General features: G+C 44.2%; 1 protein-coding gene and 2 long non-coding RNA genes across 5 annotated transcripts; 2 read left to right on the top strand and 1 right to left on the bottom strand.

The window, feature by feature from the left end:
* Positions 1–3,059: 3,059 nt before the first annotated feature.
* Positions 3,060–5,424, top strand: LOC149304642 (uncharacterized). Its single transcript, XR_016271915.1, has 3 exons — positions 3,060–3,463; positions 4,294–4,465; positions 5,169–5,424. It is a non-coding gene; the product is annotated as an uncharacterized LOC149304642 (long non-coding RNA).
* Positions 5,082–7,072, bottom strand: LOC149304641 (uncharacterized). Its single transcript, XR_016271916.1, has 2 exons — positions 7,026–7,072; positions 5,082–5,188 (listed from the first exon to the last, which is right to left on the bottom strand). It is a non-coding gene; the product is annotated as an uncharacterized LOC149304641 (long non-coding RNA).
* A 167-nt stretch (positions 7,073–7,239) lies between these two features.
* Positions 7,240–26,565, top strand: LOC149304640 (transcription elongation factor SPT5). 3 transcript variants are annotated; one of them, XM_089479418.1, is made up of 30 exons: positions 7,240–7,326; positions 9,420–9,520; positions 11,355–11,508; positions 11,649–11,714; positions 12,435–12,446; positions 12,883–12,952; positions 13,447–13,515; positions 13,627–13,692; positions 14,208–14,238; positions 14,394–14,462; positions 14,755–15,006; positions 15,125–15,214; positions 15,566–15,636; positions 16,105–16,210; positions 16,838–16,931; positions 17,284–17,420; positions 17,671–17,826; positions 18,881–19,027; positions 19,921–20,067; positions 20,910–21,035; positions 21,125–21,209; positions 21,762–21,866; positions 22,144–22,246; positions 22,460–22,587; positions 22,985–23,090; positions 23,178–23,336; positions 23,566–23,734; positions 24,246–24,449; positions 24,899–24,994; positions 26,061–26,565. In XM_089479418.1, exons 2-30 carry the CDS (start codon positions 9,440–9,442, stop codon positions 26,202–26,204), a joined length of 3,243 nt encoding a protein of 1,080 aa, XP_089335544.1. In that variant the 5' UTR covers positions 7,240–7,326; positions 9,420–9,439; the 3' UTR covers positions 26,205–26,565. The 3 variants fall into 3 exon arrangements, with proteins under 3 accessions (XP_089335544.1, XP_089335543.1, XP_089335545.1); XM_089479417.1 differs by lacking the exon at positions 7,240–7,326 and adding an exon at positions 7,335–7,549; XM_089479419.1 differs by lacking the exons at positions 7,240–7,326; positions 12,435–12,446 and adding an exon at positions 7,335–7,549.
* Positions 26,566–26,875: the final 310 nt, after the last annotated feature.

Raw genomic sequence — 26,875 nt, 5'->3', positions numbered from 1 at the left:
GAGTTATGGCAATGTGCATGGGTTGGACCAAAGATTGCTTTAGGAGCTGGGAATACTTTTTTCAAATGGTTTTAATGATGCTGTTTTTAACTTATCTATACTCAACTATAAGTTGACCTCATGTATAAGTCAAAGGCAGATTTTGCAACCAACTTTAACGTCCACGGCTCCATCCTACAGAATCCTGGAGTCTAGTTTTGGTAAGGCACCAGCAAGCTTTGGCAGAGAAGGAAGACAATTACAAAAGTACAAATCCAAGGATCCTTTAAGATAGAACTACAGTGTTTCAAATGGTGTCAAACTGTATTGTTCCTGCAATATAGATGCTCGCTTAACTCCCCTTCCTTGCATCTGAGGTAGACCTATTTGTTTATGAAAACTTATGCTCCAACTTTTTGTGCTCGGCAATGCTACAAGATCCCTTTGAATACAAATATTCCAGACAAACGCAGCAATGGTGAAACATAGGGCCGGAGTGAAGGAATTACAAAAATCACGCTCAGCTTCCCATTGTTTAAACAGCTCCAGCAGGTGGGTGGCGTCCTTTTTGGCCACATCCTCAGCCCAAGTCTGGGAAGACCAGTATCAGCATTAAAAGTTTTAAAACATGATCTGTGATGTAAGACGTGATAAGACAAACGGAAGAAAGAAAGCTGGAACAGCAGCATTTTGCTTTCTTGTTTTGCATGACTATCTTCTCCTCCAGCGTTCATTGTTTGTCTCCTGCAGGGGTTTAGAGAAATGAGCTTGGATTACGTTCATTTTTAGCATGATTAAAGACATTTTTGAGTTGGCTTGATTTAAGTAACATGTTGCCAGGCTCTCCAAACTCAGAAAAGTACATCCCAGAGAGACATTTCAAATATGAGACTCGTTGGCTGGGATCTTGTTGGTTTCTAACACAGGAGCAAGCTTCCCTATGGATGTTTTTGGTTGATGTGGGACATCCATATTCAGCTCAAGGTTGTTGGAGGGGGTTGTGCGTTCGGTGCAAAATGCAGATGCGCATGCGATGTGCATAGAGACAGAGCCTTTACACTGGAGTTGTGTAACATGACAACTGGTGTGCAGCGGGACATGTGCTACGCCACCCTTGTGTTGCACAACAGAATGCTCAAATAAATATGTATGAGCATTCACATCTGCATGCCATGCACATTGTTTTTATGTTGTCATTCGCTGCCATGTCAACTTCAACCTACAGCGGCCAGGGAGAACTATGGGAGGAGCAAAATGAGAGCGTTGCCATTCCAAGTAAGTGGAACACACTTCTTCCTCGGAGTGTAGTGGAGTCTCCTTTCTTGGAGGTCTTTTAAGCATAGGCTGGATGGCCATCTGTCGATGGGGATGCTTTGACATAGATTTCCTGCATGGCAGATGGGGTTGGACTGGATGGTCCTTGCGGTCTCTTCTATCTCTATGATTCTATGAAAGTATAGAATAGAATCATACATTCATAAAATCATAGAGTTGGAAGAGACCCCAAGGGCCATTTGGTCTAATCTCATTCTGTCATGCTGAAATACATGGTCAAAGCACCCCCGACAGATGGCCATCCAGCCTCTGTTTAAAATGCTCCAGGCTCTACCAGACTCTAAGGCAGCCATGTATTCCACTGTCAAACAGCTCTTACTGCCATGAAGTCCTTCCTAAACTTGAGGTGGAATCTCTTTTCCTGTAGTTTCAATCCATTGCTCCAAATATGAAACCCTACTAAATATAATCTTCCACCATTTTTTTCTCATTCCCTAATTTCTAGCATTGCAGATGGTGGGACATTGACAATCGCAGTTAAAGCGGTGTCAGACAGCATTAATTCTGCAATGTGGCCACAGCTAGTGTTAGCCCCAGTAAGTGCGTTCCAAGAAACTTGGATAGAACTCCATGAAACTGCAAAGCATATAACAGTCCCAACTGGTTTCTTGTTACACTGACCATCCTAATTTGTTGCTATCTTCTTCGTCTAGGGCAATTCCAGCAGTGACGGGACACTGTACACACCACAAAATATCACCGTATGTATCACCTCCGTCAGTTATGCGCAGTGAGAAGGTCTGTTGGCACAACCTGCTCCGAAAATTGGCTTTTTGAGCTGATTGCTTAAGTCAATGGCATGCTCCAGATGTGTTGGGGTGTAACTCCCAACATCTTGCACCAGCATGGCCGGCATAGTGGGAGTTGTAGTCCAGCACATCTGAAAGGTGCCATACTGAGGAATCATGGTTACAAGATGTTCACCCTGTCTTTCCAAAACAAAACCCTCACAACTATCCAAGGCTGGGGCTGATGAAATTAATAATAGATCAGTTTGTGCAACACATGTGCAATATAATCCATATTATAGAATCTAACAAGAAGAAGAAAAAGCAATATTGTTGTTGCATATGAACCTGTGTGTGTCTGTGTGTGTGATTTTATTGTTTTATCCTCTGAGAACATTTTCTAGGAATTATTAACATTATTATCAGTGGGCATCTGGTCTGCCCACCTGTCAGTCTGGTCACAGTCCAGGGTACTGAAGTTTGCATCCCAATATTTTAGCCCTTGAATCCACCAGGTTCTCACAATGCAAGAAATTTGGGGACTACAGGAAAAATTCTTTGAGGGGAAGATTTGTTGTTTGTAGTGCAATACTCTCATATTGCTCCTGCCCCACATCTACAACCCTGTAAAATGTCAATGCCATTTCACCTTTTCTTCACCCAATACCACTCGGTGTCTCATAGGTCTGCTATGCCGAAAACCTAGATTGCTTCACCTTGGAATTGCAAGTGATCCAGGAAGAACAAGAGGAGCATACAGAGATCCTGTCCCGGCTCATTTTGCGCCTGAACCAAATAAGGGAGAAATGGCAAAGGGAGAACTGGGGCGAGCCCTCCACAAAGTGCCTGCCTTGCCATTCCCATCCCGAAAAGCCCACGAAGGTTTTCTTACAGAGACTCCAAGAGATGTTCCAGTGGAAATGTAGAACTCTGTCCAGGCAGAGGAAAGTATATTATCCATCCCCTGCACCATGAATGAGCTGCCCACTGGGCACTGCAAGGGTTCTTGCTCCCTTGACTTCTACTAGTGAGGCTGGAAATTCATGGACTCAGCTGTCAAAGGATCTGTGCCCTCTTTATGCAGTGTAACAAATGCATAGAGATGTTCAGGAACTCCATAAAAATGGTGCTTAGGGGGATACTGGCCAATTGACATGGGTGGCTGTCTTGGAGAATGGATGATGAATAGGTGCCTTGGAGAACAGATGAGGTTTTGGTGACGTCCTGCCAGCAACAACATCGGCCCAGCTGCAATTTCAATGGCTGATCTTTACATCTCTGTATGAGAGGATGGAACCAAAGTCGATTGGAGCCCAGAAGCGTGACCAGATTTCTTCAGTGAGAATGGCATCAGTAGACCTGACTTTCCTGCACTTTACCAGACCATCCGTCCTCCTAGCAGCAACTGGTTCCATGATACTGTAAGTATCACTTCTTTTATCTGACGCTCACTGTTAATATAGGAACCTGTGGCCAAGATTCACCAGAAGGTGGTCAAGATGCCAAAGGTTGTAACTGAAGAACAGACAGGCTAAGAGAGGCTGCAGCAGTGTGCTTTTGCTTGAGCTGACTGGGAAGGGGATGATTCTACTCTTCCTCGCCTCACCCCTGCTGCAAATACCTTTTGCACTTTGCATTTAGTGTGCAGAAACTGAAATACACAGAGGACAAATGGTGAAAGCAGGAGGAGAAAGACACTGGGACAATTTAAAAGCAGCAGAAAAGGTAGGACAACAGAGGATGAAGGAGGACTATCCCTGCCAAATCATGATAGTGGGAGGGCATGTCATAATATTTTGTATGGTGTGTTTTTTGTTGCATTCATGCACCTTGGCATTACATATCGTTTGCACTGTCTAGATTTTGCAAAGTATGCAAAGGATTCTTGTAGCACCTTTGAGACTAACTGTGCAGAAGAAGTTGTAGCATAAGCATGACGTCAAAGACTTCCATGGCTGGCATCCATAGTTTTTTGTGGGTTTTTCAGGCTATGTGGCCATGTTCTAGAAGAGTTTGTTTCTGACGTTGCACCAGCATCTGTGGCTGGCATCTTCAGAGAACAGTATAAGCTTTTGTACACTTGGTCTACTTCCTCAGAAGCAGAATGAAAGCTTGTACTACAATTTCTTCCACACAGTTAATCTCAAAGGTGCTACAAGACCCCTTTGCCTACTGATATTCCAGACTAAACACGGTTATGTCTCTATAGATTTTGTAAACTCAGCCTTATTTTATGGTCTTGTTATTACAGGAAACTTCTGTTGCCCTGCTCCCCAACCAAACCTCAAAAAAGACAGGTCACCACACAGTCATCCTGAATGCTGGATGCTTTCGGATGGACACAGGCAGACTGGACTTCCACCTTGATTCCAGCTCGGTTGACATGATTAGATATCAGCACCAAAAGACAAGAAAATGACCAGGTGAATTAAAATTTCTTTGTGTCTGGCATTTTATGCCAGCTCTGTGCTTTTTTGAAACAGTGGTGCACCCTCAAAAGCATTGCTCACCTCCACCTTAAGTGCACAGCTAGCAAAATAGGGAATGAGCATCCTACCGTTCGTGGAGCTCGGGACATTTACTCTGTATCTCCCCCCAGAGAGATAGCCAACCAAATCCCCAGCCTTTATTTAATGATTTTGCATGACACTGGCGTGTTTACGCTTCCTTATCGCTGCAGAATGTAGCAAACGGGGCAATGCACTTTCCTCCCTTGTGGTGTAAACAAGAGAGCCAGATGTTCCTTCCTAAAAGCTACAATACTGAACTGCTCTGCTGCCCTTTTGGGATTTCTCCTCCATGCGGATTCCTTCTGGAGCTATAATCTCCGCAGTGGAAAAATTCCATCTGACAGCAGCTTCTTTAGAAAACCTATAGCTAGAACAGCAAAAGTCCCCCGGGAGCACAGTTTTAAAGGTCGCAAGACAGTTGTTGCCATCTGTATCATCTACCATCTGCAGCCTCTTCTATCCGTCTCCCTAAACCATCCATCCAGGGCCTTTGTGCCTTTCACAATTTTATTCCCCGGAGACATCTGTATTCCTCCCCAGCAATTGCAGTTGTTTTATTTTACATGCCATTTCCGTTCTTGCATCTGCATGCATTTTTCTTTCATTGTTTCTCCAGGTGAAAGACGGTCCGGTGGGCTGGAAAAACAAAAGTCGATATATTTATCCTTTAGGCTGCTAATTCTGGATTCCCGGTATCCGTCGCATCATGAAAATATGATTATCCAGTTTACATATTTGCCTTCAGTGTTTATGACACTCAACTGAGCATCCACAATGTAAACACTACAAGGATGGTCGGTCCTTGCCCTAAGAAATGTAGTCTGAAAAGGTGGAGATTGGAGGAGACAACAAGAACAATAAAATGTACAACAATAATAATTATATAGGGTTTTTTGTGGGTTTTTCAGGCTATGTGGCCATGTTCTGGAAGAATTTATGCCTGATGCTTCGCCCGCATTTATAAGTGCTTTATAAATAAAGTCTAATAATAATAATAATAATAATAATAATAAGGTTGTTGTAAGAATAAAATTGGATGGAAAAGATCTGCCTCCTGGGGTTCTTTGTGAAGAAAGCAATATCAAATGTAATATAGGTTCAGAACAAACAAACAGAAATGGTTCAGTTCAAGACCGCTTTAACTGCCCTGGCTCAGTGCTAGGGGATTCTGGGAACTGTAGTTTTGTGAGACATGATTTAGCCCTTTCGGTCAGATAGCTCTGGGGCCACAATAAACTACAGTTCCCAGAATCCCCTAGCACTGAGCCAAGGCAGTTAAACTGACCTCAAACTAGATTATGTCTGCTGTGCGTTTTAGACTTAAGAAGCATGAATTTACACTTATACAAGTGTTTTTTAGGTTTTCTGTGGTCGTGTCCTCCATTTTTCTGGAACGCCCTACATATTGTGGTGCCTTTATGGTTATGACAGCAGCAGCAGCATCTCTATCTATGTATCTATCTATCTATTTATCTATCTATAACATATATATATATATATATATATATATATTATTGTATTATAATAATGGTTATGACATCTGGTCATGCTCAAAATGGAGGACATTTTGGAATCCCTCCTGGACAGAAAAGGTGAAATGGATGACATGTGCTCAAAAAAGGAGGACACCTGTTCAGTTATGATTTTTTTCCTTAATGTCCTACATTTTGTGGTGCCTCATCCTCCTTTGAGGTTATGACATCTGGTCAGATCTATATCACTGTGTGCAAATTTGGTGAAAAGTCCTGTTCAAAAGCCTGATAAGAGTTACTTTTGGGGACTGCAACTCCCAGCATCCCCCAAAGAGTAGCACCAAAGCCATGCTGGCTGGGGCTTTTGGGAGTTGTAGTCCCATAAAATAAGGTAAATCCCACCACACTCAGCCATCTTGAAGATCCCCTTTTTATAATAATATAATTATAGAAGTATTATATTTTATAATAATATATTTATATAAGTACTGACATAATTATTATATTATTACAATATATATATAATGTAATATAATTTAAAATATAAACTATATATTTATTACAAATAAATTTATTACTTTTATTATAATTTGTTATAAATTTATATAAATTATACATTAAAATATAATTTATATAAATAAAAATATAGATTTATATATATAAATAATAAATAATATATATATAATTATATATATATAAACAATTAATATTAATATTAATATTAATATTTATAAATGTGTACATATATATAAGTTATAAATTAAAGTATAATATATATACTTATTAAAATAACTATTACTTTTATTATAATTTATTGTAAATTAATATAAATAATAAATTAATATATAATTTATATATATATATGTGTGTGTGTATATATAAATATATAAATTTATAGAAATATATATATATATATATATATATATATATATATATAAATTTATAATATAAAATAATATAATATATACATTTATAATATAAAATAATATAATAATAACAACCCCTGAACTTCTGTTATGACCTTTCACCTCCACATCTGCGCTCCCATTGGCCAGCAGCACCTCAGGCCCAAAACTGACCAATCCGCGCTCGTTACGTCAACGGGGCTTGAACGCCTCCGCCCACTCAGGTCACATGACTCCCACCCTGAGGCCAGCTCTTCTTCTTCCCGGCTGGGTGTAATGACGTCACTCTTTCCCCTCCCCTCCCACGCACTTTGGTGACACGTGAAACGCTCCCGTCCAATCGCTGCCCGCTCTCGTCCGAATCTCGCGAGCGTCCGCGAGATTTGGGCCGTTTTTGGTAAGGAAACCAGGGGAGGGCTGTTGGAACTATTATCCTTTTTCCCCTTTATCCCTTTCTGGTCCGGTTTTAGTTTTTGTTTCTCGTCCCCTCCTTCGCCGGTCTTTGTTTTAATTTCCCCCCCTAAAATCGTAAGGGAGCTATTTTGGCGACCGACCGAGGAGGGAAAGGGAGGTCCTCCTCCGGCCCTGGAGCCTTTCGGCCCTTCGCAAGAGTCGGCGAGGTTTGAGTGCCAATATCCCCTCTTTGGGGTGTTTTTGAAAGGGTTTGGGTCTCGTTTGTGGATGATAGGCTTTACTTTCTGGTTGTATGGATGATGGGGGCAAGGAAAATGCTCTGGAGGGGGTCCTGGGAGGGCTGAGGACATTAAGCCGCCTCATTTGTGGATGATGGGCTTTACTTTCTGGTTGTATGGATGATGGGGGCAAGGAAAATTCTGTGGGGAGGGTCCTGGGTGGACTGAGGGTGTTAAACCGCTTCATTTGTGGATGATGGGCTTTATTACATAGGTGTGTGGATGATGGGAGCAGGAAAAATGCTGTGGGGAGGGTCTTGGGTGGTTGACAGCATTAAACCGCCTCATTTGTGGATGATGGGCTTTACTATCTGTTTATGGGGATGATAGGAGCAAGGAAAATGCTGTGGGGAGGGTCCTGGGTGGGCTGGGGGTATTAAACTGCCTGATGGGTGGACGATGGGCTTTACTGTCTGGTTACGTGGATTGTGGGGGCAAGGAAAATGATGTGGAGGGGTCCTGGGTGGCTGGGGGTATGCGGATGATGTGTTATATCATCCGGCTGTGTGGATGATGGGGCAAGGAAAATGGTCTGGGGAGTTTCCTGGGGACTGGGGGTATTGAACCACCAGATGTGTGGATGGTGTGCTATACCATCTGTCTATGTGGATGATGGGAGCAGGAGAAGTGCTATGGGGAGAGCCTTATGTGCTCTGGGGGTATTAGAAAATAAAGCCCTGTGAGGAGAGACTCAGGGGGCTGGGTGCGTTTAGCCTGGAGAAGCGAAGGTTACGAGCTGATACGATGATAGCCCTGTTTGTATTTGAAGAGGTGTCACATTGAGGAGGGAGCAAGCTTGTTTTCTGCTGCTCCAGAGACTAAGACATGGAGCAATGGATGCAAGCTGCAGGAATAGAGATTCTGCATTACGTTAGGAAGAACCTCCTGAGGGTAAGAGCTGCTCGATAGTGGAAGACAGTGGTGGAGCCTCCTCCTTTGGAGGTCTTTAAACAGAGGCTGGGGGGCCGTCTGTCAGGGCTGCTTTGGCTGCGAGTTCCCACATGGCAGAATAAGATTGGGCTGGATGGCCCTTGGGGCACCTACTAGCTCTGTGATTCATCTATGTATGGATGATGTGTTATATTATACCATCTCGCTGTGTGGATGATAGGGGCAGGAGAAGTGTTGTGTGGAGTGGGGCAGATTTAGTGGGGATATCCAACCAGTTCCAGTTTTGCAAGCCTTCCTTGCTTTGTTCCTGCAAATGGCTAAGACTCTTCCAGGCATAGATCTACACTGTAGGGAGAATGGGGTCTGACACTGTTTTAATGGTAATGTTGTAGCCTAAGCTTTTGTATACATAGGCTACATCTGCATTGCAGAAATAACCCAGGTTGACAATGCTTTAAGTGCTGTATCTGCATCCTGTGGGATCCTGGGAATTGTAGTTTTTGCAACCCTCTGACAAAGAAGGCTGGTGCCTTATCAGGATTCTGTAGGATGGAGGCATGGCAGCTAAAGTGGTGTCAAAGGTTGCTTCTGCACAGCAGAAATAATCCAGTTTGACACCACTTTAACTGCCATGACTCAATGCTATGGAATTCTAGGGAATTCTCGTTTTGGGAGAGATTTAGCCTTCTCTGTCAGGGAGCACCATAAACTACAAATCCCAGGATTCCACAGGATGGAGCTGTGACAGCGAAAGCAGCGTCAAACTGGATTATTTCTCCAGTGCACATGAAGCCTTCTGCTATTGGCAATGAGTCTGGGAACTTATCCAACAGCACTCACAAATCTACACTGAACAGTGTTTATAATGTTTGCCTTTTTCAAAATTAAGATACGTATCTCTCTGCAGGATAGGAGAACTCTGTCAAAATGTCTGACAGTGAGGACAGCAACTTCTCCGAAGATGATAGCGAACACAGCAGTGAACCCGAAGAGGCAGAGGAGAATGAGGTGAGGCTGAGAGGAGGAGAGGAGATGCTGCGCCACCAAGCAGTGTGTCTTGCCTACTTCAAGGAAGCATATCTTGAGCGCGGATTACCTGGGCTGGGAAGGGGTGTTTACTTAAAAAGATGTGCCAGATATACTCAGCTATACCTGGAAAATTTATGCCAAAAAATTGACCCCAAAATCCTGTGTCGATTTATTTATGGGTTAATATGGTAATGCAATGGCAGCTGTTTCAGATTTCTCTGCCCTTGCAGTGGGGAGAGCAGTTTCTTTCTCTCCTGAGCTGAGCACAAAGAGTCATGGATGGTTGATTGTGGCTTGTTTCAGAGTTCTGCACACACACACACACACACACACACACACACACAGACACCTCTCTTCTCCGTCTCCCTCGCTGTCGTAGGACTCTGAAACACTGAAGCAGAAAGAGTCGTGGGTGATTGTTTGCTGCTTCTTTAAGCGTCCCTCTTGCCACATGAATACACACACACACTGAAGGAGCCTCCAAGTTTCACCATCGACTTATCCACGGGTCATTCCAAAATCCATAATTTTGGCCCCAAAACCTACCCTCAACCTATACATGAGATCAACTTATAGTCGAGTATATGCGACATATCTTGCCTTTTCACAATCTAGCTTTTCAAGGTGTCTCACAGACCAGTTTATGATCTTCATTGGAGTGACTTCCACATACAGTGGGCACTTGATATCTACTGAGGTTTAGAATCACAGAGTTGGAAGAGACCCCAAGGACCACCCAATCCAACCCTATTCTGCCATGCAGGAACTCACAATCAAAGCACCCCTGATAGATGGCCATCCAGCCATCTCCAAAGAAGGAGACCCCACCACACTCTGAGAGTGTGTTCCACTGTCAAACAGCTCTTACTGTCAGGAAGTTCCTGCCAATGTTTGGTCCTCCCAATGGTTGGTCTAAATTTTCTCACCCATTCTGAGTTAACTAACATCAAAATTCAGTGCTTTCCAGTAATAACTTGTAGACTATGTTTACTGTCTGCAGTTTCTCTGCAGAGATAATGCTTCAACAGAGTAGGGATGGCCAGGGCACTTAAAGGTATGGTGCATATTGCCTCTTATAAAAAGTGTTGCAATACTGCCATAGTGCACCCAAGAATAATTGATAAGTACACTGTAATAATGAGAGAGCCAGCACAATAGTGGTTTGAGCATTGGACTGCGACTCAGGAGATCAGGATTCAATTCCCTGCTCAGCCATGGAAACCCAGACAGTGACCTTATGTAAGTCACAACCTCTCATCCCCAGAAAATCCTGTGATAAGGTCACCATAAACCAGAAATTACGTGAAGGCACACAGCAACAAACAAATAGGGAGAATTATACAAGTTCTTTCTCTGGACCAATCCAAAGTATAATCCCACAATCAACCTTTTCTTCTATGAAAATGATTGTCTTTCAGTCTTGAAATTAGAATTAGTTTAGCATGGTCATATAGATCAAATTTTAATCAACAGGATTTTGTGCACTGCCAACAGAAAATGTAGGGTACACCATCCCTTTCTTCATCAAACAGTCAAACTAAGGCAGCTCAGTCAAAAATTGATCGCCCTTGGAGGGTGTTCTTGGAAGTATTGGTATTAATGAGATTCGTCTGACGAAAGAAACTCAAATTTTGAAAATTAAATTCACCTTCTGAAAAATGACAATAGCATTTCTTTGTGTGAAAAGTGGGGGAGTGAAGCCCTTCTCCCCAAGAAATTTTTTAAGCGCAGTGTTCATTCTGTGAAAATGAACCAGAGATACACAGAGTGAGGTGCTTTGAAGAACAGACGGTTTCCTTTAATAAACATACAGGCAGAAGAGCGTGCCAGTGCCGTAGGCAGCGAAAAGGAAGAAGTGGAAGAAGAGGAGGAGGAGGAGGAAGAAGAGGATGACGAAGAAGATGAAGAGGATGATGACCGCCGTCCAAAGAAGCCCAGACACGGAGGCTTTATTTTGGATGAAGCTGGTAAAAAGTCCCCTCTCAGCCAGCCTTCAATTACTCTTCCTCTGGTTGGGAATTTCAGAGTGTATTGAGAGACATGATGTCTTGGTCTGGCTGTTCCTTACCATGTAGGGTTTTCTCCCCTCCCTTTCTCTTTTCTCCAGATGTGGATGATGAGTATGAAGATGAAGATCAATGGGAAGATGGTGCTGAGGACATCCTGGAGAAAGGTAAGGCCAGCCCTTCTTGGGCAGCTATCTGGATGTAACTGAATACAGGACCATGCAATCTTTAAAGACCCACAGAACTTTTCAGCAGGGATCCCCATATTGGTGAGGTAGACATTTTCTGGTTCTGAGACACTTGTATCATCCTACAAGGTTAGGGATAACACATCCTTTGAGCAACTTTTTTTTGTCTTGAATGCACTTAAGTCTGGGAGAGTTCTCAAAGTCTGAAAGTCCGATGTCTCTTGAGATGTGAACACACGTTTAAACTTTTTTTGGCCAGACTATAAAGCTAATATTTATTCCCATTTTTTAAAAAAAAATTGGGTGAAATTAGGGAAGTTTCACACATTTTTTAATATTGGGACTGTTTTCTGAAATCATAAAGGAGCCGTTGTCAAAATGCATAAAGACCCACTAACAGAGTAGTTACAGAGAGGGCGAGAGGCCTCAGTTTGTGACCAGCTCCCACACCTGGGTCATGCAGCCATTATTACCCTGTGGCTGCTCCTGCCTCTTGCTAGTACTCCCTTCCTCCTGTCCTGGTGGCTTCCCTTTTTTGAGTTTCCGTGCATTTCATTCGCTTTTGCTTGGTTTGTGCCACATCTTAATTTTGTTTCTTCCGCTTTTCTGTTCCCCATTCACCCCCACCCTGTGGTTGCTTTTGATGGTATTATTTGGCTCATACTGTCCGCCCTCCCACCACCACCTCTTCATGAGCAGAAGAAATTGAAGGTAAGAATGGTTTTTGTTTTTCTCCTCTCCATTCCAGCTCCTTTCCTCTTCACCAGCTGCTTTCCTTCTCTGCTTCTTTTCAGCCAGGGGTTGGGGTCCTTTGGATTAGGGGCGGTGGGGAATGAAAGGTGTCACTATATTCAACCACTCTGCTTGGTCGCTACAGGTACGTGGAAGATGGCAGAAACACAGCAAGGGCTGCAATCTCTCTTCTTTCCTTCTTCTTTCTCCTTTCCTTCTTTTCTCTGGTCTTCACTGGCCAACAGAATAGAATTATCAGAGGGCAGTGGAATGTCCTGAGTTGCTAACACTTCCAGTCCAGAAACTGTTTGCAGTTCTGAACTTTCTCTCTCAGCCTTATTGAGCTACACTGCCCACCAGCTTCCTGTTGTACCTTTGCCTGCCCCATGTCACCAACTTCTGTCTCTTTTCCTAGCATCCAATATTGACAATGTGGTCCTGGATGAGGATCGCTCAGGAGCACGGAGACTGCAGAACCTGTGGAGGTAACAAATTAAACATTTCAGTGTTTCTTTTTGGTGGTGGCGATGATATAGCTGAAGCTAAGCTCCTGACAGGAAGGGGAAAAACCAGCCTTTCCTACTTTTGTCTTCATTATTTGTGTGTGTGAGAGAGTATAGTGTGATGAGTAGCAAAGATTGAGTAGTTGCAAGTTCTTAGATGCTGAGCATCACGTGTCTCCCTGCATAAATCATACAATTGAACCATTTTTTCCTAGCCACCTTGTGACTCATAATGATGCTCATAATTGCTAATTATATAGTACTTTTCACTCAATAATTCTTAGAACAGTACAGGAGATTGACCAGTTTTATATCTGAATTGCAGGTGGCAGAAATTATGTTTGAAACTTCCTAACTCACTTTCCTGTAGCCATTCTGCTGCTCCAGATGCAGGGCAAAGTATTTTGCCTTAGCTGATACAATCCACTGCCTTACTGCTGTTCTCTCCTTCCTCTGCTCCCCTTTAATTTCCACAGGGACCAGAGAGAAGAGGAGCTGGGTGAATATTACATGAAGAAATATGCCAAATCCTCAGTGGGTGAGACGTGAGTATGCAACTTCTTTCTTGCACTTCCTTTCTTAATGTCTTGACAGCCAGCTTTCCAGCATTGTTTCCTACCCCAGACTTCTCAGACTTCTTCTTGTTGTTTCTTTAGCGTGTATGGTGGCTCCGATGAACTCTCTGATGACATCACACAACAGCAGTTACTACCTGGAGTAAAGTAAGGACCTTGTATTCTCAGGTGTTTGATTTTGCCAGAAAGAGGAACTGTTTTTGTGAGGCGTAGGGGGTAGTATGCCCTCCAACATTTCACAGATGAAAACTAGGACAGATGTGGTTGAACCAAGTCAGAGAATATCAGAAGGGTGTGGCCAGGTAACAAGAGGCAAGAGTTGCCTGCCTAGTCTCCCTACAGTTAAATTAACTGAGTACAAACTACTTTTGCACTTTGAATTCAGTTTGCAGCAGTTGAAGTAAACTGAGGACAAAGGAGGAAAGTGAGAGGAGGAGAGAGAAACAGAGACATTTTAAAATCACCTGAAAAAGTGGGTTGACAGAGGATTAACTGATGCTGTGGCTGACAAGCATGGATAGTAGGAAATTATGAGGAAGAGTGAGTTGGATTGTCAGAAGGGTAGGACACTGGCCAAGAGATCTCAGGACGCCTGTAAAGAACAGTCAGCACATGTTTGGACATTGCACACTAACTCTTGTGTCGCTTCTTTCTCCATACAGGGATCCCAATCTCTGGACCGTGAAATGTAAGGTAAGACCCACATTAACGCCACAGAACTTGAAACTCAGCTAGACGGTGCCTTTGCCAGATTGTTACAGCTTTATGTCAGATGGGAGCCACTTTGCCATTGCGTATCATTTTTCATTCCAATGCTATTTTGGAATGTTTTCTTCTCTCCCCTCCAGATTGGAGAGGAGCGAGCCACAGCCATTGCCCTGATGAGGAAGTTCATCGCCTACCAGTTCACTGACACAGTAAGTTTGGTGGAAAGTGAGAGAATGATAAAATCCTCTATGCATCTCTTGGGCTGTTGTGCCAAAGCTGGGTGGTTCTTTGTAGTGTGCTAAAGTCCTGTCCTTATTGGTACAAACAACAGAGTTTATTTTCAGCTTTCTTCCATACCCTGGAGAATTTTGTGTTCTTTGGTGGTATAAATTATTTCTTGGATATTATGAGTTTCATAGTGCCTTGTTTGGGAAACTGGTGGGCAGAAAAAGCGATTGGCAAATATGTTTAATAAACAAATCGCCTCCTCCACCCCAACAGCCTTTGCAGATCAAGTCAGTGGTTGCCCCTGAGCACGTGAAGGGCTACATCTATGTGGAAGCCTACAAGCAGACACACGTCAAGCAGGCCATTGAGGGGGTGGGCAATCTCCGGATGGGCTACTGGAACCAGCAGATGGTGCCAATCAAGGAGATGACGGATGTCCTAAAGGTGGTGAAGGAGGTGACTAACCTGAAACCCAAATCATGGGTCTGTCTCAAGAGGGGCATCTACAAAGATGACATCGCTCAGGTGAGCTAAGACTTCAGCTTTTTTTTTCATTTTTCCAAACTCTGAACCAGACGAAGCTACATCTTATTGCAATCCTGACACTCCTTGATGCTATTTGTATCCCTTTCCTATTCCTCAGGTGGATTATGTGGAGCCGAGTCAGAATCAGATCTCATTGAAGATGATTCCACGTATTGATTTTGACCGCATCAAAGCCCATATGAGTCTGGTTAGTTGGCAAGATTAATTAAAGACAGTGTTTGTTTTGTAATGGTTTTGCTGGTTCCTAATTTTACCAACATGCTGCTTCTGGCTGATTGCTCAAACTGGACTCACTTGACAGTCTGAGAAAGGAAATAGTGCCTCGTTTTAACTTAGTGGGTTCAGGCTTTGATGCCTGTATAGGGTGATGTTCAGTTGATTCTGTTTTGTGGTATTCTAGAGATGGATGCCTTTCCTTAAATCCTCCCTAAAACATCCTATCCCTGGCGAGGTACGTTAATTCTGGAAGCTGCAGCAAAGATGCAGCAGGGCTCCCAGCTTCATTAGCCATGTTGCTTCATCTCCTTTTTCATTGCAGAAAGACTGGTTCGCCAAACGAAAGAGGTTCAAACGTCCTCCGCAGCGTCTCTTTGATGTCGAAAAGATTAGGTGAGTGCTTTTCACAGGGCCTGGGGTAGGATCAGGTCACATCCAGGTTTTGGTGATTTTGAATGGAGACTGGTTCTGAGGAGACACTAGAAGCACCAGGTATAGAATTCATGTCAGCTGAGCAATTATAGTATGTGTATACAATTGTATATCTATGCACACACACTGTACCAGAATTCTTGTGTCTAGGAGCTGTTTTTTATCTTGATTCCCTACTGCTTTTGTCCTTTTAATGATGGGTTGTGATTATAATATTACTGAGCAGTTACAAGAACAGGTTCTGCATGACAGAGAAACTGGTGCCAGGCTGCTCAACTATCTCCACTGTGGCTTGAAATTATTTCTCCACCTTAAAGCACTTGCCCTCTTCCATTGGGGCAGTAAGACCTCCCAGTGCCCTGCTGCCAGCAACAACTACCACTGATGGCCATGCTTACCACTGAAGTCTTCCCCTTTCTTTCATTCCAGGTCTTTGGGTGGCGATGTGGCCTCCGACGGCGATTTCCTCATCTTTGAAGGCAATCGTTACAGCCGGAAAGGTTTCCTCTTCAAGAGCTTTGCTATGTCTGCCGTGGTAAGGATTGGGAAAACTTGAGGGTGGGATTTGGAGAGAAATTTATTGCTTTTATGGATGGTACCATAAATACTAGGTTCCAGGTCTACACAGGTTGAGTTTCCCTTATCCAAAATACTTGGAACTAGGAGTGTTTTGAATTTGGATTTTTTCAGAGTCTGAAATACAGTTGGCCCTCCATATTTGCAATTTTCACTTTTTTGGACCTGGTTATTTATAGGTTTGATTAATAGGTTCTCTCCAAGAATCTCTAGGTCCTCCAGTACAACTCTGCCAGACGTTGACCATAGAGTTGTGCTGGAGAACCTAGAGGTTCCTAGAAAAAACATTTCTCTTGGCATTTAAACATCCACTTCTCTAGACAACTGTATGGTCAACTTCTGGCAGATGCTGACCATAGAGTTGTGCTGGGGGAAACAATGTCAGTTCTGACCAGTGGAACAACATTCTTGGGCTCATAAATTAATCTGGTACATGTGCTCGACAAGGAGACCCTGGAAAGGTTATGAAACCTTTTAGGGTTGCTTATGGTAGAGCCATATCTAGTTTCCCATCCATTGAGTCTGCTCTGTACCCTTTTTCTGTTTTTCCCAGTTGGATATGGATATTTTTGTTTTTTCTCATCAGATCACAGAAGGAGTGAAGCCCACTCTGTCTGAGCTGGAGAAATTTGAAGATCAACCAGAAGGCATTGACTTGGAAGTGGTGACAGAGAGCACAGGTAAGATGGTGGTGATGAGTCTTAATGCTTTTTCTATCTTTCTTACCCATGTGGTACTTGTTTCTAGGGGTTGCTTTTCCTGGCCAAGGTGACAACCAATTTCTCAGGCTTTTTGATAGGCATACTGGATCTTGTCAAAGCCATCACATTTTCAACTCTGAATTCTTGGGCAAGTCACATTCTTTCATCCTCAGAGGAATGCAAAGGCAACTCCCTTCTGGACAAAATCCCATGATTGGTCCACCTTAGGGTCACCATAAATTGGATAAGACCTGAAGGAACATGATGACAACAACAACAAAAGCAAATTGAAAGATTTTATGTTGTTGTGTCTCTCTTCTGGCTGCTTTAGGGAAGGAACGGGAACACAACTTCCAGCCTGGTGACAATGTGGAGGTGTGTGAAGGGGAGTTGATCAACCTGCAGGGCAAGATCCTGAGCGTGGATGGAAACAAAATCACCATCATGCCAAAGCATGAAGACCTCAAGGTACAGTCTTTTTGGCTAACCTCTGGCATCATGCGTCTTCATCCAACATTGCACTGGCAGAACATCCTTCCTCCCTGTACTCTCTGTGCTGCCCAAAATCTTATCCCAGTTTTGACAGGGAACTGTGGGCTCCAACATGGAGGGAAGATTTTCCTTAGCAGAAGGAGGAAGGGAAGTACTCTTATGAGCAGAATACTTGGTACTGCCCATAGCTTTCATATGCATAAAGATTGTGGGTCTTTCTCTCCAGGACATGTTGGAGTTCCCAGCCCAAGAGTTACGCAAGTACTTCAAAATGGGGGACCATGTAAAGGTGATCGCTGGACGGTTTGAGGGTGACACGGGACTGATTGTGCGTGTGGAGGAAAACTTTGTTATCCTCTTCTCTGACCTCACAATGCATGAGGTGAGTAGTGGGGGTGAAAATGAAAAGCCTCTACAGTTTTAAGGATGAAGTAGGGACTGTAATGGCATATACACGTGTGCCTCCATGGCCTCTGTCAGTACTGGAACGTGCGGAAAACTGTCATATTTTGCCATCCTGAACAAAGTCATGTAAATGTTTTCCTGTGGAGAAGTACAAGTTTGCAAAGGGCACTGCAAAATCTTGATAGGTTTTTGCAGACTGTAAGTTTCAACTTTCATTTTAAAGAAAGCACTGCTCTCATTTTTGCCCTGTTATGGGGCCTCAAGATCCTTTGGCCCAAGGCAAGGTTGCTGGAGAATAGTTCTTTGACTTCTACACATTACATAAATTGGTATCTTCTGCCAATTTGGCACTGCTGAATTTGATCTCCCACTTGTTTCTCAAGTCAGTGAGGAGAGGTTATATATCATCCCACCATAAGAAGAAAAGATCCTACCAAGCCTCCTGAACTTCTGAGCATTGCCTGCACACTGTTTGACATATTTTCACACCATGTGGGCTAGAAGTGTGCTTTCCTCCAACAGTGAAAAAAAATGAAATTGAGGGGTTCAGCTGATTCTCCCCATGCCAGTTTCTCTTGGTGCTCTGTGTTCTCCTGGTGTGTACATTACTCTGATGCTTATTTGATCCTTTTATCACTTAGTTTTTAATTACTCTGTTCCAATTTCCTTTTTAGTTGTTTGTCCTAGAGGAGTTCTGTTTTATGCCCCAGAGATCCCAGGCTTCTGGACTCCCAGTCTTTACTGCTCACCCAGTACTTGCTAGTGTGTTCCTTTCTCTACCAGTACATAATACTTTGAGTCTCAGCCAGGGGTTGAGGGCACTTTGTGCTATAAAGTCAGTATGGGTTGAGCACATTATTTGAGAGTTAAGAGTTTGCACTTGAGGAATGCCTGATTTGTCTCAGTACTGCCTTTGAAAGTAAAACCAGCATAGTTATGCCCTCTTTCCAAGTTCTTGTTTATATAGATGCTCCTGATTCCAAGTTGGAAAGGGTCTTTTCAGTCTTGCACTCAATCTTCATCTCCTACAGCTCAAAGTCCTCCCCCGGGACCTTCAGCTCTGCTCAGAGACAGCCTCTGGCGTTGACGTGGGCGGACAGCATGAGTGGGGAGAACTGGTGCAGCTGGATCCACAGACGGTTGGGGTCATTGTCCGGCTGGAACGGGAGACATTCCAGGTGGGGGGATGCTGCCTTTTGAGGCTTGGCCAAGAGAGTTTGTGTGTGTTGGTTCACACTCATTGCATTCTACTACTTCCCCACTCTTAAAACTGTTGATGCCTTTCATTTCTTGCACCAAAGCTAGGCTCACTTGTGTGTCCTGTTCCTTCTCCCCCCCCCCCCCCCCCCCCACCTTACTGGAATCTCTGGTACATATTATTAAGATTACTTAGCAGTAAAAGCAGAGTTAATCTGCAGCCTTCTCCAACTAGATGCCCTCCATGCCCTACAGTGCTCATCTTACCCAGATGCTACTGCAAAGTTGATTGAGATGATGGGAGTTGCAGTCAAACACATCTTGTGGGACAGGCTGGGAAAGCCTGAACTAAGATGGCTCAGTGGAGGCTGACTCATGAGAATAGGCAATAATGTTTAGTAAGGTGGAAGGCAGTAGGAAAAGACAAGCACTGCATAGCAGGTGGATTGATTTGATCAAGGAAACCCTGGTTTCCTGGAGTTTGAAGACCTGGCCTGTTGATAAGAGGGTGACTTGGAGGTTTCTCCTTCATAGGGCCGCCATAAATCAAAGACGACTTGATGGCAATTAATAACATCCAAGATTAAGACTTTCCAGTCTGAGGAGTAGGCACTTTCATTTGCACTGACAAATAGTCTGATCAAGTCTAGGGCTGCTTTCTCTGTATTTTGGAGAAATGGGAAAGCTTGCTTTTTGGGGTGGGTGGGGGTGGTGGAAGCGAAAACATCCATCTAATATCAGAATATTACCTTTGGTGTTGTTCCATTCTGCTTCCTTCTTGCAGTTTCCAAACCCAGAACCATTGCTGGCAGTTTCTGGGGAGAGATGGCGAAGGATTACTCTTTATCTATGAGCAGTCTCCTCTTCCCTCCAGGTCCTCAACATGTATGGCAAAGTGGTGACAGTCAGGCACCAGGCAGTGAATCGGAAGAAAGACAACCGATTTGCAGTTGCATTGGACTCAGAGCAGAACAACATCCATGTGAAGGACATTGTGAAAGTCATAGATGGGCCACACTCGGTAAGAGGCAGGGCAGGCTGGGCTCTGTTGTGTTTGCTCACTGGTAACAAGATGAATAAGTGTTCAGATGACCTATGTGAAATGCACCTCTGCTGCTGGGTTCCCTGCCTTTTGTATCCCAAATGTGGCATTAGTTCTGTGGAGGAGCAGGCTTGGTCTCCAGAACATTCCATTTCTCAGGGTTGTCTTCACTGGTTCAGATCAGAAACCCTTAAGGATGTTTTTCTGTTTTCTTTTGGGCAGGATTGATTTTTATTCCTTTTTGGTCCAAACCTCTCAAGAACCTCTCATCTGCCTACTCTTCCTATTTTGAGGGGACATTGATTGCACGCCTTTGTCCAGTGCTTGGTGCACATTTTTCCAACTGATTCCGTAACGGAACTGTGTTTCAGGCCTAAGTAGATTAAAAGGATTCACAGTGAGAACAAGCACTGTTTCATTCCACAAAATCAACTGGTACCATAGTGTTTCTCTGCAAGTACTGGTCAAAGAGCATTCCAGTGGATTGTGGCCTATGGGTCACATACATCTCTCTCAAGAAACAACACCCAAAAAGCTGCTGCATCCTCCTCATGAGCAGTAGAAGTAATTAATCATAAGGACAACATTCTGTTTCTTTGTCTTTCTTATATTTCTGTAACAGTCAATAGCCAAAACTTTCTGGGGTAATTCATTATCCCATATATCCACGTAGCATTCAAAGTATTAATATTTTAAAAAACATGGTTTCTCTGATTTTATAAGGGATAGAAGAGGTTCTTAAGCTGAGTTGCTAGTAAGGGAATCCTGCGTGTCCAGCTGTATTAACTTGGAACTTCTCTTGCTGCTTCCCTTCTTTCCAGGGCCGAGAGGGGGAGATACGGCATCTGTTTCGGAGCTTTGCTTTTCTTCATTGCAAGAAGCTGGTGGAAAATGGAGGCATGTTTGTGTGTAAGACACGTCATTTGGTTCTGGCTGGAGGCTCAAAGGTAAGGCAAGATCCTCCCACTCCTAGACTGTCTTGTGAGGTGCAGTTGTGTGTTCTTGTTTTGACTGTACTTCTTTTTCCTTCCTGCAGCCTCGGGATGTCACAAATTTTACAATTGGTGGCTTTGCACCTATGAGTCCTCGTATCAACAGTCCGATGCATCCCAGTGCTGGAGGTGAGTCAGGATAAGATTGTCTTCTCCTGGAGAACTGAGTTGCATCAGTTGTCTCCACACCAGCCAAAAACAAGGCTGTAGATCAATGACAGCATTACCCAATTAAAGAATGTTAGTGAATAAATGCAGGCAAAATGAAAGAGGCCAAAAGAATGAAACTTTCCCAAGAATGAAACCTTCCCTAGAAGAATGAAACCTTCCTAAGATAAAGCTGAAAAGAACTTACTTCAGTGCCAGGGGCCAGGGACTGAACTTGGAAACTTTGACATACAAAGCATGCACTCTACCACTATAACAATATCTCTCATTAGGTATAATGCAGTGGGTATCCTCAATATCTCAGGGACACCAATCTATTTGTATCTGTCTCCCAAAAAGGAGGGGCAGGGATGGGGACATGCTTGGAAGATTTCACAGCAAGAAAGATATTTTTGTTACATCATCTCAAATATTCCATGTTTGTACTTCCAATGCTCTGAAAAGCTACCATACTCAGAGATGTTTGAGTGTGAATCTGTCTTTCGGCTACATATCTGTTCTTCGCTTCCTCAGGGCAACGTGGTGATTTTGGCGGGGGTGGCATGGGCCGAGGTCGTGGGCGCAGAGACAATGACCTCATTGGGCAGACAGTGCGGATTTCCCAAGGGCCCTACAAAGGTAAGACTTCCCACTTTGGGGTGATGTGAAGGCTACCTGGATGGTCTGTCCTATACTCTCTGCTACTTGGTTGTTTGCTTCTTTACCTTTCACATTTCTGGAGTGCAACTAAACAATTACTCAGAGGTCCAGTAGTTTTCCACTTGCCTTTTTAGCACATTGGTACCTTAATTATGTCAGACTGGGTTTGGTTTCCCAGACACTTGGATAGAAAGCCTCTGAGTGCCCTTGGACACTTTAAGTTTCAGGGTCCTTGAAATGTTCATGTCTCTTCCAGGCTACATTGGAGTGGTCAAAGATGCCACGGAATCCACTGCCCGTGTGGAGTTACACTCCACCTGCCAGACCATCTCAGTAGACCGGCAGCGTCTCACCACAGTGTAAGAGCCACCAGGGTGGCAGTGGGATGGGGGGCAGGATTTAGAGATATGGGGCGGAATGCCTGAGGTTGTGCAAAAGATATATAGTGGTAGGCTATTGTGCGGGGATGTACACAGTCCTCTCTTGGAAAAAAGAGAGAAAACGGGAACGCACCTGCTCTTGTGACTATTCTAACTAGCACTTTCTCCCTCCCTCCCCTCTGGCTTTGGTAGTGGTTCAAGGAGACCAGGCGGCATGACCTCCGCTCACAGCCGTACACCAATGTATGGCTCTCAGACCCCAATGTATGGCTCAGGGTCTCGCACACCCATGTATGGCTCCCAGACTCCACTGCATGATGGTGAGTGATGGAAGGGTCTGCAGGGGAACATTTCTGGTGTATCACCACCCCACCTCTTCCAACTAAAATTAATTTCTAGCTTCCCTGCATGAAAATATGTTCTGGGCAGGATGGAACAACACTTTTGGAAAGCTTAAAAGCTGGATGGGGTAGTTAATGGTGCTGACTGAATTGACATTTCCAATGAGTGTGGATTCCCAGGGAAGATCAAACCCCTCATAAACTGAGCACAGTAATAATGATTTTAAAAACCAGTGAGGAATTTTATAAAAGAGGCAATCCAACAACAGGGTTTGAATGGCTAGTATGTAGCATTAGTGGCACAGCTTTCCCCACTCCACAGCTGTGGGATTTTGAGCATTAACCTTGCATTGTGTGACATGCGTCTGTCTTTCAGGCAACCGGACTCCACATTATGGCTCTCAAACGCCGTTGCACGATGGCAGTCGGACACCCGCACAGAGTGGAGCTTGGGACCCCAACAATCCCAACACACCCTCCAGGTTGGTGCCACTCAGTAAAGGAAGGATGAGTGCAAGGTCATTGGGAGGGCCAGGTTGACCCCTCTTTTTCTCTCTTCTCCTCTCCAGAGCGGATGAAGAGTTTGACTATGGCTTTGATGATGAGCCCACTCCTTCTCCACAAGGCTACGGAGGAACTCCCAACCCACAAACCCCTGGCTATCCCGATCCTTCTTCCCCGCAGGTTAACCCGCCTTACAACCCTCAGACCCCTGGCACCCCAGCCATGTGAGTACATCAGAGCTAGAATGGGGGTGGGTAGGAACAGAAGACCCAATGCTCCACTCTGGTTATGATTTTATGTTCTTTCTGGGTTTCACTGTATTGTTTTTCCTTTGTGCTTTCCTTTTGAAGAGCAAAACATGCCCTTTCATTTGTGTTAGTCTGAGGAGAGAAGATGGGCAACAGGGCCCATGAATCCCTTCCTTCCTGACCAAAACCCTCTCTTTTGCTGCAGGTATAACACAGACCAGTTTTCTCCATATGCTGTCCCATCTCCTCAAGGCTCCTACCAGCCAAGTCCCAGCCCTCAAAGTTTCCATCAAGTGGCACCTAGTCCTGTAGGCTACCAGAACACCCATTCGCCAGCCAGCTACCATCCAACACCATCGCCAATGGCATACCAGGTATTCTAAACGATATGTAGGATTTTGTTGCACTTTGCTGCGTATTGCCTCCGCTGAATAAACTACAAAAAAATATTTGGCCATGGAAATGTTTAAACTGTGATCTTTGATAGCCAGGTCTTGCTTTGGGTCAGCAGTTGGCTCTTTTTGTGGATTTGAATTACTAAATGGTTGAAGTTTTGCTATTTAAAATAGAACTAAGTGTAAAAGGCAAGGTAGAGTGAGCTTGAAATTTTAAACCAAGAGGGCAGCTACCAAGAATGTTTCTGTGTTTCCTCAGATAAACACTTTAAGGTGTTCAGTTGCTGGTATGTGCAGCAGGAGGGAAAGGAGGAACCATCCTTAGAGATAGGCAGGGGCAAGATCTGGAGAGCTTGTTGAGGTTGAAAAGGGTTCCTTGAGTCACATCTGGGAAACGTCAGCCCAGTCTTCTACCATCAGCCAGCCTGGATCATGTAATGACTTCCCCATTGTTTCTTGTACCACCACCCCAATCTCTTGCTTTCTCTAGGCAAGCCCTAGTCCTAGCCCTGTGGGCTACAGCCCTATGACCCCAGGTGCTCCCTCTCCTGGAGGTTACAACCCTCACACCCCTGGTTCTGGGATCGAGCAGAGTTCCAGCGATTGGGTCACCACTGACATCCAGGTCAAAGTACGCGATACTTACTTGGACAGCCAGGTCGTGGGGCAGACGGGAGTCATCCGCAGCGTGACGGTAAGTGGACAGCCAGATGTGCTAGTGGCTTGATCAGAGGGAGTGGGTGGACTGGCTGAAGAGGGTTGGGAGATGACTGGCAGTAGGCCTTTCCAGTGCTCAGATCCAGTAAGAGTGGAGTCACTCCCAGAAATACATTCAGTCATCATCATTTTCCCATCTGGAACTGTTCTTTAGTGGCTCATAATGTTCAATTAAACCTCGTCTCAAGGCAACAAAACATCATCCTGGGGTTGTTTTCTATTAAAAGGTTAAAAAAATATTTACCGGGTTAGTTTTTAATGTATTCTCACAAATACTGTGTTTGGAGGATCAGTAAGAGCCAATGGTCTGCCCATCCAGGATCAGAGTGGGGAACCCTTCACCAGCTTCCAGGATCAGAAAGGTTTGGCAAACACTGATGCCTGCAGCTGGTCATCTTCCTGTTTCCTTCCTCTTCTTCCTGGCAGGGTGGGATGTGCTCAGTCTATCTGAAGGACAGTGAGAAGGTGGTCAGCATTTCCAGTGAGCATCTGGAGCCTGTCACACCAACTAAGAACAATAAGGTATGTTGGAATGGGAAGGAGAGATTTCTTGGAAAAACACACTTGGCCTCACATGCCTGAAACCCTAGGAAGCTGTGGCTGCCAGTCAGTATTGACAATGTTTGGTGAAATGGACCCCAAATGGTCTGACTGTGTATAGGGCATCCTACATTCCTCTCTTGACGTTGAGTTACTCTTGCTAGTTTTATTTGGTGAATTTTGTCACTGGAATGTTCCCTGTTCCACATCTTCCACAGGCAAATCCCATTTTATGTTGGGATGGGTGAGGTGGGACCCTCTGCATATCGTGGGACTGCATCTCCTAGCCTCCCTTACCATTGGTTGTGCTAGCTAGGGCTGATAGGAGATGCAGTCCAACAACATTTGGAGAGCTGCACTGTACCCAACCCTTGTCTAGGTAATGGCAGCATCCTGATTTGCTGGGCAGAGTCTCTGAAGGGGACAGCAGCGCTTGTGGTTGCTAGAATTGGCTAAGAATTTAGAAGCTGCTGCATTCTGGGCTGAAAGGGTTTTTTTCTGAATGTTTTTCTGGTGGTTGGGGGCGGGTAGGTCCTAACTCCCTGTATGGAGAAAGATCAAGTATTTTAAGTCCTTTTGACTTCCAATGTAGTGCTTCAAGGGAGTGTGTTCCACTGTTGAACAACTCTTACTGTGAGGAAGGTCTTGCTAACATTTAGACGGAATCTCTTTTCTTTGTTTTTTAAATGATTTATCTTTCATCCCCCATTTTGACATCATTGACACTTCTTTCTTTGGTGTCCTGTCTTTCTTCCTTAAGTTCAACACCCTCTGGCTGAAATCTCCTTCCTCAGCAGTAACTTAGTTACTGTTAATTTTAGCTTAAGACAATGAGAGCGTAGCCCCAGTTCCACCTGTGCAACACAGACCCTGCTGCCTGCCTCTCTACAACCATCAGTAATTACTATTGGGGAGCACAGAAAATCCTGATTTATGTCTGATTCATTCACAGTTGGACCAGTGCGATTGGGATCTCTTCCTCACTTCCTACCCCACACACAATCTCCGGATCAGTAATCTTATGGGTTACCTTCCTTCGTTTTTGCAGGTCAAAGTCATCTTGGGAGAAGACCGAGAAGCCACTGGTGTCCTGTTAAGCATTGATGGAGAAGATGGCATTGTCCGCATGGACTTGGAAGAACAGCTCAAGATCCTCAACTTGCGTTTCCTTGGCAAGCTCTTGGAGGCCTAGAGGGATGGGGAGTCCTGTGTGTGTGTGTGTATGGTTGTGTGGTATGGGTGGCTTTTTTTCCTTTTAGTATAGTGTCTGCAGACTTCTACGGCACATCCTTGTACAGAATTGCTCTTGAGGGAATTTTATTTTTGTGGGTGTGTGTGTTCTGTCGCTGCTTATTTCCCTGGCCCAGCAGGCCCATTTGCCTCTTTTTGGGGGTGGCGGGACAGTTTTGCATTTGTGCTTAAAGTGACTTCCGCTGAAGATGTGCAGTGAGCACACTGTCATTCCATTCTCTCCTATAGCACTTTATGCCCTCTACAGCGCCAGCATCATCCAGCGTGTAACTTGTTTTAATAAAACCTTCCAACACACCCCAGATACCTGTGTGGTATTCAGCTTAATAGCAGTAGCAATAGCATGTGCATTTCTGTATCGCTTATCAGTGCACTCAGCATTCTCTAAGCAGTTTACAAGCTGGGTACTCACTTTATTGACTTACGAAAGGATGGAAGTCTGGGTCAACCTTGGAGCCCTGGGATCAAACTCACAACCTATGGCTGCAGTACTGGCATTTAATCACTGCGTCACCGGGGCTACATCTTAATGGACAAACCATCAGCTTTCAGATTTCCTTTGTCTCTGGAGCTAAATGTTTTCAAGAGTTTCATGATCCACAGAAGAGATGC

The sequence above is a fragment of the Sceloporus occidentalis genome, unplaced genomic scaffold, assembly GCF_023333645.1.
Source record: "Sceloporus occidentalis isolate IW3139 unplaced genomic scaffold, rSceOcc1.0.p SCAF_13, whole genome shotgun sequence".
Classification (NCBI taxonomy): Eukaryota; Metazoa; Chordata; class Lepidosauria; order Squamata; family Phrynosomatidae; genus Sceloporus; species Sceloporus occidentalis.
This window is presented reverse-complemented; position numbering and strand designations above follow the sequence as displayed.